The sequence below is a fragment of the Ailuropoda melanoleuca genome, chromosome 10 (assembly GCF_002007445.2).
Source record: "Ailuropoda melanoleuca isolate Jingjing chromosome 10, ASM200744v2, whole genome shotgun sequence".
Lineage (NCBI taxonomy): Eukaryota > Metazoa > Chordata > Mammalia > Carnivora > Ursidae > Ailuropoda > Ailuropoda melanoleuca.
Window position 1 is genome coordinate 92,756,118 of NC_048227.1, and position 14,913 is coordinate 92,771,030.

General features: G+C 41.9%; 1 protein-coding gene across 5 annotated transcripts in view; it reads left to right on the forward strand.

The window, feature by feature from the left end:
• The window catches only part of SASH1 (SAM and SH3 domain containing 1), a 242,493-nt gene that overhangs the window by 180,147 nt on the left and 47,433 nt on the right, over positions 1-14,913 (forward strand). The window contains exon 1 of one of the 5 annotated variants that reach the window (XM_019801026.2): positions 12,173-12,831. The exons of the other annotated variants lie outside the window; for them this stretch is intronic. Within the exon in view, the coding sequence (XP_019656585.1) occupies positions 12,808-12,831 (24 nt within the window). The 5' untranslated portion in view covers positions 12,173-12,807. Of the gene's footprint in view, positions 1-12,172; positions 12,832-14,913 lie in introns of those variants that run through there. 5 annotated transcript variants of the gene reach the window in all.

The following is a 14,913-nucleotide window of genomic DNA, read 5'->3' on the forward strand; positions in this document are numbered from 1 at the left end:
TATATATATATATATATATATATATATATATATATATATATATTCCTTAAAGAAATGTCTGTTCATATTCTTTGCTCATTCTTGAATTGGGTTATTTTATTGTTGGTTGTTGAATTGTAGGAGTTCTTTGTATATTCTGGCTATTAATCCCTTATCAGATACGTGATTTATAAATAGTTTCTTTCATTTTAGGGTTCCCTTTTCACTTTCTTGATAATGTCTTTTGATGCATAAAAGTTTTTTAAGTTTGAAGTCCAATTTACGTTTGCTTTTGTTCCGTGTGCTTTTGGTGTCATATTGAAGAAATCATTGCCAAATCCAGTGTCATGAAGATTTTCTCCTGTTTTCTTTTAAGAGTTTTATAGTTTCAGCTCTTAAGTTTAGGTCTTTGACCCATTCTAAGTTTATGTTTATATATGATTTAACATATAGGTCCAGCTTCATTCTTTTGCAGATAGATACCCTGTTTTCCCAGAACTGTTTGTTGAAAAGATTGTTCTTTTCTCATTGGCTGGTCTTGGCATCCTTTTCCAAAATTAGTTGACCATGTATGCTAGGTTTTATTTCTGGGCTCTCTTATTTTATTCCATTGGGTTATATGTCTGTCCTGTGTAGGTATTATACTCTTCTGATTAATGTAGCTTTGTAGTAAGTTTTGAAATCAAGACATGTGAGCCCTTTAACTGGATGGTTCTTTTTCAGATCATGTTAGCCATTCAGGTCCCTGAGATTTCATGTGAATTTTAAGATGGGTTTTTCTATTCAAACGATGCCATGAAGTTTTGTTAGGGATTGCAGTGGTGGGTCTGTAGTTGATTTGGGTAGTATTGTCATCTTAATAATATGAAGTTCTTCCGATCTATGTACATAGGGTATCTTTACACTTCTTTATGTCTTCTTTAATTTCTCTCAGCAATGTTTTGTAATTTTCAGTGTACACGGCTTACCTCCTTGGTTAAGTTTATTTCCAAGTATTTTTTTTTTGATGCTATTATAAATGAAATTGTTTTCTTATTTTCTTTTTTCACATTGTTCATTGCTAGAGTATAAAAATGGAACTCATTTTCACATGTTGATTTTGTGTCCTGCAACTTTGTTGAATTTGTTTCTTATCTCTACAGTTTTTGTGTGGTAGACTCTTCAGGGTTTTCCCCATAGGAGATCGTGTCATCTGTGAACAGAGGCAGTTTTACTTCTTTTCCAATTTGGATGACTTTTATTATTCATGCTATTTTAATGTGACCAAACAGCGCTTCCTAGGAGTTCCACAGGGATCGTGGGAATTAGAGTTGCGAGTTTCAAGCAGATACGTTGTGATGCCATCGTCCGACTTCATGGAGTGAGAATGGAGGGAGTTGTCCTTTTTCATTTATTATGTAGCTGGTTTGTTTGTTAGGTTCTTTCTTCCTTAAAATCTGGAAGCAGCTCTACCTCCATGTCTTCCTGTCTTCAGCTTCTTGTCTTCTCATGCCCATGCTCTGTACAGGTAGTCATCTCTCCAGAACTTACCTCTTCTCTTGCAATCCCCTGTCTTCAAAAAGCCTGATGGTTTTCCAGATCTGTGAGATAAATTCCAAACATTTTGGCACACTTAGGACACTTTGCATTCTGGCTTTAATCAATATATCCGCTCTCCTCTGCCATCCCCGCCCCTAAGAGCCTCCATTCCATCCACACTGGACCCTGCCTGTGTTACTGAACACACCTTGTATTTTCATATACTTTAATTCATGCAATTTCCTCTAAAATATCTTCCTCCAGATTTTTTTCAGGTAAAATTCTATGTGTCCTTAAAGATAAAGTCCAACTGCCATCTCCTCTGAAATTTCCTTTAGCCTCCTTAAGTATATTTTATTGCTTCCTATTCTGTGCTTTGTTAAGCTAGCTTTGTATACAAAACCTGACCATTATTCCTGGAATATCGGAATTCATTGTATACATTTTAGCCTCCTTGGGAATCGTGAGCTCCTTGAGCAAGAAAGGCATGCTACATTATCTTTGTGTCTCCAATGAGTGTGTAACTCAGTGTCCAGTTCAAATGACATGTTCGAGAAATATTTAGTGGACAGAGTTGTATTTAAATGTTCATCTTTCCTGGCTGTTCAAAGAGCATGTTTCATGTCCTACAACCACAGCCTCTGTTTTTACACCTTCTTTGCATCTAAGCAACAGATGATGGCTTATCAGGTAAATAAAAGCCTTCCACGACCTTCTTGTCCCTGATTTCCTGAGTCAAGCACCAGATTTCCATTTCAGCGAAAGAGGAAGGAAGGAGGAAGGAGGAAGGAAGGAAGGAGGGAAGGAAAAGGGAAAAGGAAAGGAAAGGAAAGAGCGAGCCCCAGGGGATTGTTAATGTGAAAGCCCTGCTTGGTTTGCTTTTGTGTGAGAGACTGACACGTTACACTTTATAATAATAAATGTATCATATGCTAACCGGCATTGTGCGCTGGGACTATGAGGTAATCAAAAGAACTGTGTTCATGGATTTCAATGTGCCTTTTTGGGTTTCTTATCCCCTTGTCCTAAAGACAGCATGATATAAATGTAAATCATGAACCTAAAGAATCATGAAGAATAAATGCAGTAACTCAGCACTGATGTGATTCAAACCCAACTTGGGGAGAACACAAGGACTCAGTTGTCCATAGTGGGTCCTTTAGTATCACACTCACAGTATACTGTCCTGATTAATAGTATCTGAGTCAAGGGGGAGGTTATAAGACTGTCCAGTCAGAAAAACAGGACTGTAATAAAACCTCACACTCTCAGACAGCAGGGAGAGAGGCCCATCGTATTTAGAAAAAGTTACTCTAAATTGAGTACGATAGTGGTTTTGAATGAGCTACTCAGAAAGCATTATTAGATACTGGTTTTTAGTTATTACCCCTTCAGACGGTAAATCAGAACCATCACCGTGGTATAAATTGTCAGAAGAAAGTGTGTACTTCTTAGAAGTTGGACATTCATTCCCTTGAGCATTTGTTTGTTCTTTGAGGAGACATCTAGCAAGCGCTTGCTGTATACCAAGCTTAATGCTATAGATGGGTTACAAAGGTAAAGGAGTAAGAGACAGGCCCTGTCCCGGCGGAGTTTACCCAGCAGTGCAGAGGTTAAAATCACCCCCACATGTGCTCACACAGACTTGAGATGTCATGTACACACTCACAGTATTAGCTTCTTAGCGAACCGTTTCTTCATAGATGACGAAAAAATAAATTCAGCCTGTTCCAGTTGGATGAAGGGCCAGGAATACCATATGTACCCTCCATTTCCAGCACAATCTTCCAGAAGCTCCAGAGTGACTTTCTGCTGAGAGACGTAGGTGAAGACAGGCCCTTCAGCGATGGAGTTTTCTGAGGCGATATTATTTACCCTGCATATTTTGCTAGCTGGCTGTGTGCAAACAGCCCACACCCATCTCCAGTCACGCTGCGCGTTCCTGCAGCTGACCACCGTTGGCACCGAAGTTTGCTTGAACCTGATTGCAGTCTTCATGTACGTGACGCTCGCCCCTCTTACCCTACTTTAACCTGTCCTGTGTTTTTATGGAGGCTCAGCAAGAAACTCCAGCCAAAATATTCCTTCCCAATTACGCTACATTCGCCTGATAGCGGAGTAATTAATTTCAGATAATTCCCACTGTGTCCTACTCGAGCCGCTGTGGGTCAGGCGTTTTGATTATCTTTTGTGCAAACGCCAGGGCTTTTCAGTTTTCTATTGATTCTTTTCTACACTGAGATGTAAATAGCCCACTGGCCATAGTTGGGAATGTCCAGGCCATGGAAGTTTCAGGGATCACAAGCCCTTTGTCACGAGACTCAATGCCTATATTGATGCCTGCCGTGCTTTAGGATTTCATTTGCATTGATTTCATAGACTCCCCCACCCCCATAACTGACATTAGATAATTGCGTGTTGCTTCACAGTAAATCCATATTCACATTCCTGGTTTCCAAGAATGTAAAGTACTAAAGATAGTTACCAGGAGAGTGAAAAATAGCTTTCTCTTTGCCAGAGAAGAATGTGTTCTCTGCTGTTTCTCCTTAATAACAAACTTCTGTTGTGAGTATTAGAGTTTTAAAAAGAGTTTCTGGTTTGAGTACCTAACTTGACTCCTTATTAAATATCCGAACATTTGTTTTACTATTTTTCATTTTATTTTGATAAATTTTGTTTTCCTTTGCCTCCTGCAGGGGGAGGTTGTAAGAGTTCTCATTTTAAGCTTTCGACTTTGTGCTTTGAGGTTCAGTTTACCTTCTGGTTAAGAAAATGTTTAATGAAATTATGCTCTCCATCCTCCTGGGGTTGATAGATTTTTACTCAAGGAGTATGTTTTTAGTAGATCATAATTTTTTTTATTATGTTAGTCACCATACAGTACATCCCTGGTTTTTGATGTAAGGTTCGATGATTGATTAGTTACATATCAGTGCACCATGAAATACATGCCCTCCTTACTACCCATCACCAGCCTATCCCATTCCCTCACCCCCCCTCCCCTCTGAAGCCCTCAGTTTGTTTCTCAGAGGCAGCCCACGGAATGGGAGAATATATTTGCAAATGACACTACAGATAAAAGACTGGTATCCAAGATCTACAAAGTAGATCATAATTTTTATGTTTCTAGAAAATTGGTAGGTGAAAGTTGGTGATCTGTATTTGGTTCTTAAATATTCTTGAGAAGGCTTGCAGTGAAACATCTTTCAAAAAATGTCAAATTGTAAATTGTTTAATTATGACATGATTTAAGTTATTTTTAAAAATGTATGACGTGCAAGAGAAATTAAAGCAACAGCAAGGCTAATAACACACTGGAGCCCTTAAAGTCCATTGCAGACATTCATTTTGGTCCCGTTTGTTTGTTTCACTTGATACAAAAACGTGTTCCAGAAACAACTGGAGTTAGTTTCTGTCTCTGGAGCTCCTCACTAGGGGAAGCAGCTCTGGTAAAATGTTTCGCGAAGCGAGTTCTTTTGTAACACAAGCCATCATTTTATGATTGATCTTCTCTATTTGGGGAAATTTAGTTGGGAAGTATTGGTGCAAGGAGGGCTGTAGCGTTACAGCACCTTTCATCCACCTGTGTGTCTCTTCGTAGCCTTTCCTTCCAGCCAGCTCGGAATGTATTTTGCCACTAACCTGGTTTGAGGCACAAGAGAGCGCCGTGGGTCAAACTGTGTCCCAGAGTTTGGGCAACAGAGACACAACGTCAAGTGATCACTTTTCTCACTTCTGACAAAATACTATTTTAAGTGTTTCCTTGATTGAGGACTTTCAAGGTCTCAACTAAAATATCCCCTTGTGAGGAGGTGTTTTGGTTCGTATATGGCAAGACTGTTAAATCTTTTTGGGGCTTCCTAAAGTTATAAACTGTAAACTTGTCCCTCACTGCCAGACAGGTTTTACTTAGCTCTTCAGAGTCATTTCACCTGCCTTACGTGCAGCCATTGCCCTCAAGCCAGAGGCTCCAGGTCTGATATTTTGAAAGGAGAGGTTGCCACAGCCTTAGTCCAAACTAGAACTTCCTAAAAGATAATGTACAGAAAGCCAGGAGAGCGTTCCACAAAGTTACTTTTTTTTTTTTTTGAGATTTTATTTATTTATTTGAGAGAGAGCACAAGCCAGGGGAGGGGGCGAAGGGAGAGGGAGAAGCAGACCCCCCCCCCCCACTGAGCAAGGAGCCCGATGTGGGGCTCCATCCCAGGACTCTGAGATCATGACCTGAACTGAAGGCAAACGCTTAACCGACTGAGCCACACAGGTGCCCCCAAAGTTAACTTTTGTAATGGTTCTTGTTGTGAATGACTTGATTTCTGTTATGGCCAAAGAAAAGGCTCACAGTTCAGTCACTTAACACAGAATGGGGTACAGTACGGTAAAGGAATTCTGTGTATTATGGGTACAGTAAAGGTTTTCTGTGAAAATGGTTGGCTTCCCTTAGACTGTTTCTCTTCTATCTTGGTTTTTAACAAGGAAATTGAAGAGAGGGTAGATTCCAAGCATAAAAATAACTTAAATTTCTGGATAAACTGTTTGCGCTTATTTTGAGGGGGGCAGAGAGGAAGTAGGGGGAAGGGCAGAGGGAGGGGAAGAGTAAGCCGGCTCCTGTGGCAGGGCTCAGTATCCTGACCTGAGCTGAAATCAAGAGTCAAGACACCCAATCAGCTGAGCCACCCAGGTGCCCCTATAGTTTGCTTTTAATGGTGTATACATTTTTTCTTTATGTCTCTTTTCCTAGAGGAGTGGTTTTTTTTTTTTCATAACTCTTAATATATGGGTTTCAGCTTCATAGAATTCTAATTGGCAAAGTAACTTTTGACTTGTGGCTAGAAGATGGTTCTGCTCGTTGAAGCTTTGCTGGTTCTGTTAGCTGGGCTTGAATGCAGGGTGGTTGGGCGTGTGCTTCAGCTCTTTATTTCCTAAACAGAGGTGCCTTACTCATTTGACTTGTAAGAGGCCCAGGAGCAAGAGAAACCCGGCCAGCAGTGATTTCCCAGAGGGCGTTGATACCCTGCATCCCTGGGACAGATAGCGGCAATTCTTTATACCAGGTTATGTGACATGGTGCCAGAATGAGCACTTTTCTAAATCTTTCTAAACGTAACTATGTTAAAAATAACTTTTCTGGTCTTCTCATTCACACTTGAAGCCTTCAGATGATTATTCAGACTTTTATAGATACTTTCTATAGATTTCTTTTTTATTTGGCTGGGTGGGAAGGTACAGGAAGAAATACTACTCTTAATTTCAATGAAAGTGATTTTCAAACTAAAATGCTAGTAAAACAGGGGCATATTAAAATTCCCTTCAGAAGGGCCAGAGTCATGATTCCTTAGACCTGCAGCTTATGGTGAGTCCAGGAGGCAAAATCAGTCCATCGGAACAACACGCATAGTGAAGTCTCTTGAGAAAATGAATTTTGTTCTGACTGCATGTAAGTCGACCAAGAACCATTGTTTAGATGACGCTGTGTCATGAATCCCACACTCCCCTCGCATCCCCAGCCTTCTCCCTGGGACAGAGGCCAGAGTTTGAGGCGCACATTTTCTGGGAGTGCCTTAAGATCATGGTCTCTAAACAGCCCGGAAGGAGGCTCTGCCCTCGGAAAGCCAGGTGCCGGCCCTTGCCAGCTTGGGTGGGGGAGCCGGTTAAGTTGGAGGCGGACTTCAGGTTCAGGTCCAGCCCTAGCACCTGTTAGCTCTGCGTCTGTGGGAAAGTTGTCTCGTCAGTTCGTGCCTCTGTTTTCTCATCTGGAAAGCAGGGACAAGTGTATCTACCCCATACAGGTGTTGCAAGAATTGAATGGCACAAAATACCCGGTGAAAGCCAGTTTCTATTACTTTTGTTTACCTTCCCGTTAACCGTTAACTCTTAAAATACTTGAGTTCCCATGAAAGTGCTATTTTTTGGACATGTCATGAACATGCTAGTAAATGCTGATGTGTTACACAGATCGGCTAGAGTTGTCAGAACAAGCTTACTGCAGCTAGCGTATGTTTACTTAGTTATGCTTTTACCAAACGCATAATCAGTTTATCTTTTGTTTCAGAAGGTGTTATTCTGTAAGTGGCTTTAGGGGTGGGTCCATATGATTTCAGTGATCATGCTGTACTTTGGGATTACTGTTTAGGAAGAATAAGCACTTAATTGTTCTGAAGTTATCTAGGGCCATGCCGTGCTGTGAGGTGGACTCATGAGTGTGTGGGTGTGGGCTTCTGGGCCTGTCGTGGTGGAGAGTGCTCTCGTGGCCGGCCCAGAAGTCACTGGGGACGTGGCTGTTCGTACCTGGCAGACTAACCAGATGCATCTCTGTCTCCACCAGTCTGTACAGTTACACAGAGTCGAGGCTGCTGCCTCCAGACCCTCCTGAGCATAGCAGGGGCCACGTGAACAAAAATAAAATAAATAATGACAAGATACCCAGGAACTACATGAGCTGAGGGAACCTATTTTTAACATTTAAAAAATTTAAGGTAGCTTTTGGATACATTCTGGTTTGTTGTTTCTTTTATTAGGTTGAATCAGATGAAACTGGAGTTACTAGCTTTTGGTTTATAAAAATGGCAGGTTTATGTGTCCAGCCCAGTACGTGAGTACCAAACAGGACGTACCACATTTTCCCTGCTAGCTGATTGTATCGAAGTAAAGGTATTTGTAATGTAATCTGGGTGAAAGAGTGGCATTTAGATTTGCAACACCAGTTTTTGTTTTGCTTTTGGAAGTAACCTCGGGGAGTTTGGGGTAAGAGAGGATTTCCATCACTTATTAAATGAGATTTTTCACATGTTAATTCCTCCTTGAATCTTTTGCCCTGGTGCCAGATCTTATGTAATGGATGGGTTAGAAAGAACCCGGCCCTTACTGTGGTTCAAGAGTAGGATCTGGACTTAGGGCCACCTCTAGCCTAAGCCAAGATGCAGGTCATAGGCTGCCCATCACTTCGTTCGAGTCCATTTGAATCTAAAGTTACCAGTTACCTATTTTATCAAAGCCCTTAGAGTGCCTGGGTGGCTCAGTCGGTTAAGTGTCTAGTTCTTGATTTTTAGCTGAGGTCATGATCTCAGGATCCTGGGATGGAGGCCCAGGTCAGGCTCCCCGCTCACTGGGGAGTCTGCTTGAGGATTCTCCCTCTCGCTCTCCATCTGCCCCTCCCCCTGCTTGCACTCTCTCTAAAATGAATAAATCTTAAAAACAAAACTCTTAGCACTATAGTCAGTCATCAGACAATGACGCTCATTTGGAAAGCAATATTTTAATACAACCAAATTCTAATTCAAATTCTATTGACAGAATAATGTCTGTAGAAATACCCCTTTATTTTCTTCTCCTTGTTCCTTGTTCCTTTCAGTCTTTGTACCACACCACACCCTCTGTCATCCCTTACTGATTGTACTGTTACTGGTATAATGCTAATAGCATTGCATAATTAGTTCCTAAAAGGATTTCTTGCCCTCCACTTTTGACCCAGCATGTAGGTGAAAGAACGCTGTTGGGAGCATTCTTTTACCTATTTGTTGTGCAAACGTTACTGAGTCCCTACGACGGGCCAGTCCCTATATATAGGGATTTGTGTTTGACGGGAAGAAACAGACAAGTGGATAGCATGGTTGAGGATTTAATTGGAATATTTCTACCTAGTGTGTTAAGTATACACACAAAGTCCATTAAGCCCCAGTGAGGAGAGTGTGGGAAGCCTTGCCAGAGAAGGTGGCCTGAGTCCAGTAAGAGCTCACCAGGAGAAGGAAGAGAAACATGTGTCAGGTAGAGATAGCAGCAAGACTTGAGCTTAGGCGAAGAGCTGGTAAATCTTAAAACGTGGACCATGGGAGGAAATGGATTTTAATATATTATACAGCTTTTCTCTATATCAGTATTTTGACTTCTAGGGTACAGATCCTGGTTCTTTGTTCATTCTTGCTTACAAGTAGTTCTGCAATAGATTGTTTTGGTCCTCTCTTTTCTTACGACTGCAATTTTTAAATTAATATCATTAATGATTTTCATCTTGTCTTTGAAGTCTCATTTAATTGAATTCGTGTTCTTACTAAATTATTTTATAGAGTGAAGCTAGTGTTAGGACTTTCTTCCTGCTCCTTGAGTTGTATTTTAATCTGATAGAGAGATGGGATCAAAAGATAGGATCTTTGTGTTCTTCCATGCTTTCTCTCTCTCTTTTTTTTCCCCCTTGCCGTAAGTTTGCTTGAATATTGTCATACATTTCCTTTCACCTTGATCACGCCTGGGTAGCTCAGGTCAGATTTTCTGCTCATGCTGATATAATGAGGATCACTTTTTGACCTGTTCGTCACGCTGTCTGACAAGAAATTGTTTCCCTTCTTCCAAGCTACAGTTGAGGGCTTTGTTTTGTGGCCCATTCATGTTTGATATTGCTATAGCCTGATGTAATGGCCGGAGAAATGGGGATACCCCCCTGAGGGGGAATGTGGTCTTTGCTAGGTTACCTGGGCTCTGCCTTCTCTCTCCCAAGATTGTGTTAAATCTGCTGCACCACAGTTCATGCCACCTGGTGTGGGGGAATGGGTAGGCCATAGCCAGTCTGCGTTTAAGTCATTTCCCCAATTCTGGTGAATTTCTTTTTCTCCTTTCTTCTTCTTCTTCTTTTTTTTTTTCTTTCTCCCAATTCTGGTGAATTTCTAAGAGGCTTTATGTCACTCAGTATCAGCCTTACTACTAACTTTCCATCCTTTCACTCATTATTCTCCTGAAGCAATTTCCATTGGTCTGAGATAAAAAAAATTAGAAAAAAAGGAAGGCCACACAGTTTATTTCCTTTGAGATTTGAAATTCCACAGGATAATTCTCGAGATTCCTACCAATGTGGCTTTTAGAGTAGTGAGGCCTTTTCCTTTGGTCTTCAGAAATTTGTTTCCTCCCTTGACCATGAAGTTTTATTTTTAAGATCTTATTTATTTATTAGCACAAGCAGAGGGAGCGGGCAGCAGGCAGAGGGAGAAGCAGGCTCCCTGCTGAGCAAGGAGCCTGATGCAGGACTCAATCCCAGGACCCTGGACTCTGGGATCATGACCTAAGCCAAAGGCACTAGCTTCACCAACTGAGCCACCCAGGTTCCCCGACAGTGAAGTTTCAAAGCTTAATATATTAGATTATATGCATTTCCTTGTTTGGGTGCTCTTGGTGGAATATTTTTGCTAGTTTTTAGTAATTTTGTTTTTTGGAGGCTGTTGCTTATTTTGTAAGTTGTGGTGGGAAGGATATTCTGTGGTCTGGTTTTTAGCAATCATCATGACTTGATAGCCAAGGAGAGGACAACAAACAACATTTCTGGCTCTGAATGATTCTTTTCTAAGGATTCAGCCTAGAGTTCTTCAATTTGGAAGTAAATTTGCTTATTGAAGCAATTCAATCAAAATGAGTTTGTTTATTACTTGTTATACAGACATATTTGTTAAGGTGATAGATCATGGCCCTAGGAGGTGAAATTGGCCCATTTGCCTCCAGCTTCAAGAGACGGTTGTGTTGCTCTGTGGCCTAAGTTTTGGTTGGAGGATAGAACTTGGTGTCTGTACCTTCCCTCCATGGCCATGTAGATTTTCTCAGTTTTCTATATTTTTTCATCGTCATATGCCTGGAGAAGGTTGTCTGGTAGCGCCGTCCAAGAAGTCATCGTGCCTGATCCGTGAATCAGTCAGTCTCAGATGCCATAAAAGTAATGTGACTTCGCAAACACCACCCAATCCCTTAGGAAGCTTACCGCTTTTGGGATGAAAACTATCAGCTCCAGAAACTAGAGCCTCAAACGCATATGTAATTGCCCTACTTGGCAGTTCTGTTCTGAATCATCCTTTTTCCATGGCACAGGCTATGTGAGAACTGAATGCGCTCGAGAATGAGTGGGTTTGGTGTTTTGCTTTAGTCTTCAGTGTGCTTGGCACCATGGATTTGCTTTGGGTAACACTAGCCCACTCTTAACAGAGCGACCTGGACAGCTCTTGACTGCTTCCCATCATGTCTTTGTTACCTTAACTCAGCTAATTTATGTGAACAGTGGGGTTCTCTGACCTATGGGGCAGGGTGACATAATCTCAGGCAGAAGAATCTTCCAACCATTTACAGAGTAAAGGGAGAATTCAGTTCTCTTTCCTCCACTTCTCTTTCTCATCCCCGTCAACCCCTTTGAGGAGAAGGGAAGGCATTTTCTCTGCTCCATGGCGACTTGAAGAATTGGGGTTACGCGTCATCCCAGTCTCCTCAAACTCGGCTGTAGGACTCCTGGAGTCCTGTTTTATCCCTCCTTCTATGGGGAAGTTAGCAACTTTATTTGGGAGTGATTTTTTTTAAAAATGCAAAGTTTAGGAGTTTAAGAAAAAGAATAGAATTTATTGTGGAATGTAGCAGCCCTTTGCTGTTCCTTTGGTTTTTATAGTTAGTTTATTAAACAGTTTCTTAAATGAATTAAGTGCTGACAAGCCTTTGCCCCTGGGGGGCAGTAATATTATCTCAAATTCTCACATACTTTTTACAGTAAAAGTATCATATAATTATATTCTCCTCTTCCTCTTCTTTCTTCAAATCTGGCGACAACTAGTTAATTTTGAAACTGCCAGAGAGATTATTTCAGTGTTATACTGCACCTCTGGGAGAAGAATGGAATCTCCTCTTTTTGTCCATATGCTGACAAAAATCTCCTAATTTCAGAGGGCGATGATGTCACCAGCTAATGAGCAAAATATTTCTTACTAAACAGATGAGTCCCTTCCTGATTCCTTTGTGAAATTAAAAAAGAAAAACCCACAATGTGTTTCACATTGTCTATAGTTACTCTGACAACTCATAAACACTTCAAAATGTAATTCTGACTTCTTTAGAGAGTGAGACCAATTTTTTTTGTAAACACAAAACACATTAAACTGATGGCTGGGCCCAGAAGGCCCCTGGCTGGAGGGTCACTGGTGATAGTCATCAGTGCTGATCTTGAACATCCCCTGGCCAGAGCCAGTGCACTGCCCCCAAGGTAGGGAGTGACCTTGAATGCATCACTTCTTGGACCAGCCAAGTATGAGCAGGCATGTTGGAGAGATTATGAAATCAAGCTTGGAAAAGAGGAGGGCCGGAAAGCTGCTGTTGATTCGTGTCACATGCTGTTCAGCAGGGCGGCAGGAGCCCCTGAGCTCGAGCTCTCTTTGCCTGTCCAAAAAGGCAGGCATCTAAGGTCAGGGGGAGAAAGAAGTGAGCCTCAGGGCCATCTAAACAGTGGCCTTCTAGCATCCGGGAGGAACCCAGAAATGCCCCCACACTCACGGCAGGTGCTCCTCCCCTCAGTGAAGCATGCCTCAGTTTCCCCAGCCAAAGGTGAGTCCTCCCACTTCTGAACGCCTGTGTCTCTTTGTACCTTTTATGCCTTTATCACAGCTCCTTATGCGAATCGTAGTTCTGAACCCCTCTTTGGCTCTCTCTGCCCCCAGACTTCTCGATTATAGCCTTTGCAGGCCCAGGTAGAGTCGGCTCCCTCCTATGTCAGTTCCTTGCTCTTCCTTACACGTTGAATCAGTGCATCCGTCCATTGATTTCAACCAGGAAATATCTGTTTATCACAGCACGGGTCCTTTTTAATTGTCTCAGTATAAAAGAATATTGTAATGCTCGGTGTTGACAATGGTGTGAGGAAGTAGGCACTCTCTTTTTTTTGAAGATGGTATGTATGTATCTATGTATGTATGTATTTAGAGTGCATGCGTGAGTTGGGGGAGGGGCAGAGGGAGAGGGAGAGATTCTCAAGCAGACTCCCTACTGAGTGAGGAGCCGGACGTGGGGCTTGATCTCAAGACCCTGAGATCACGACCTGAGCCGAAATCAAGTGGATGCTTAACTGACTGAGACACCCATGTGCCCCCAGACACTCTTTTTATACTACTTGTGAGTTTTAAAAATAATATCATGTACAGTGTTTCTCCCGAGCAAAGTGTTAATATATATCAAAGAACTAAGTTATGCCCATCGTTTTACCTGTGAGTCCTATAATCTAATCATTTTATTCTAAAAAGAAGAATGTGTTAGATGTGTTAGAAATTTTATGACAAACTGTTTATCAGAAATTGTTTATGATGTTGAAAAATTGGAAACATGCTGATGTCCAATGATTCAGGGCGTTAAGAAAATCATGGCTTACTTCCGTGAATACTAATGAATCATGAATATAATTGTATTTTATTTGATGGATATTTGTTGACATGAGAAATGTTCAAAACATATTAATAGAAAAAGAGATTTTAAAATAGTTTGAACATTATCCATTGAGAGCTCCAAGGTTTGTCTTAGAGGCGGTGGTGCGGCTCAAAGAGGGTCATGGCTCTCAGCAGGCGCTTTGTTTCTGCGCGTACTGTGTGTTCGTGTGAGAGAGGCTCTGGGGACGCAGATAGTGACAGTGAATGTGGGAGGTAGAGCAGCTAACGATCTCAGAGTCATCTTTTTCGTAAAACACAACACAAAACAGACATAGAAACCTAAGGGTGTCTAGTGTGTGTGTGTGTGTGTGTGTGTGGGAGTGTGAGAGAGAGAGAGAGAAAAGTGGGGGGATGTAAGCCAAAATATGACTATTTTTCAAAAGATTTTTATTTATTTGTTTGTCAGAGCACAAGCAGGGGGAGCGGCAGGCAGAGGGAGAAGCAGACTCCCCACTGAGCAGGAAGCCCAATGAGGGACTCGATCCCCGGACCCTGGGATCATGACCTGAGCCGAAGGCAGATGCTTAACAGACTGAGCCACCCAGGCGCCCCAAAATATGACTAATTTTTCTGAGTGTGGGAGGGTATGGATGATTTCTTTGTCTCTTTCTTCTGTATCTGCATTTTCCATATTTTCTAATTAAAAATATATCACATGTAATCAGAAGTAAGCATTACTGAAATACAGTCATGGAAACGAATAGCACAGTGCCCATTGTCTTCATGAAGTTTAGTGAAGGACTGAGTAATACAGGGATTACCATCTTCTGGGCCAAGTCCTATGATTGTGTGTGCTCAGCAGCCACACAGCCTAAGGAAGATGAGGAGGAAGGCCGGGAGGGCTTTCCAGAGGAAGTGACACGTGGACTGAATATTGAAGGGTGGGTAGGAGCTGGAAGAGTCCATGGGGTGGGCAGAGAGAGTCCCAAAACAGGAACCCACCAGTGCAAAGGTGTGCAGGCACGTGAGAGAGGAGAGTATTTGAGGTGCTCTGAGGAAGTCAAAGGATGAGAACCAGATGCTGTGAGAGGCCTTTCCACACAGTATCTGCATGGAGACACACACACAAACTGGAAATCAGGACTCTAACCACGCAGAGTCCTATGCTGCACAATAAGGCCTTCGGACTTTGCTCTGAGGACCAAACGAACAATTCCTTAGAGTGGCCGTCAGATGCTCAAATCTGTCCTCCGCAAATTTGCACACTTCC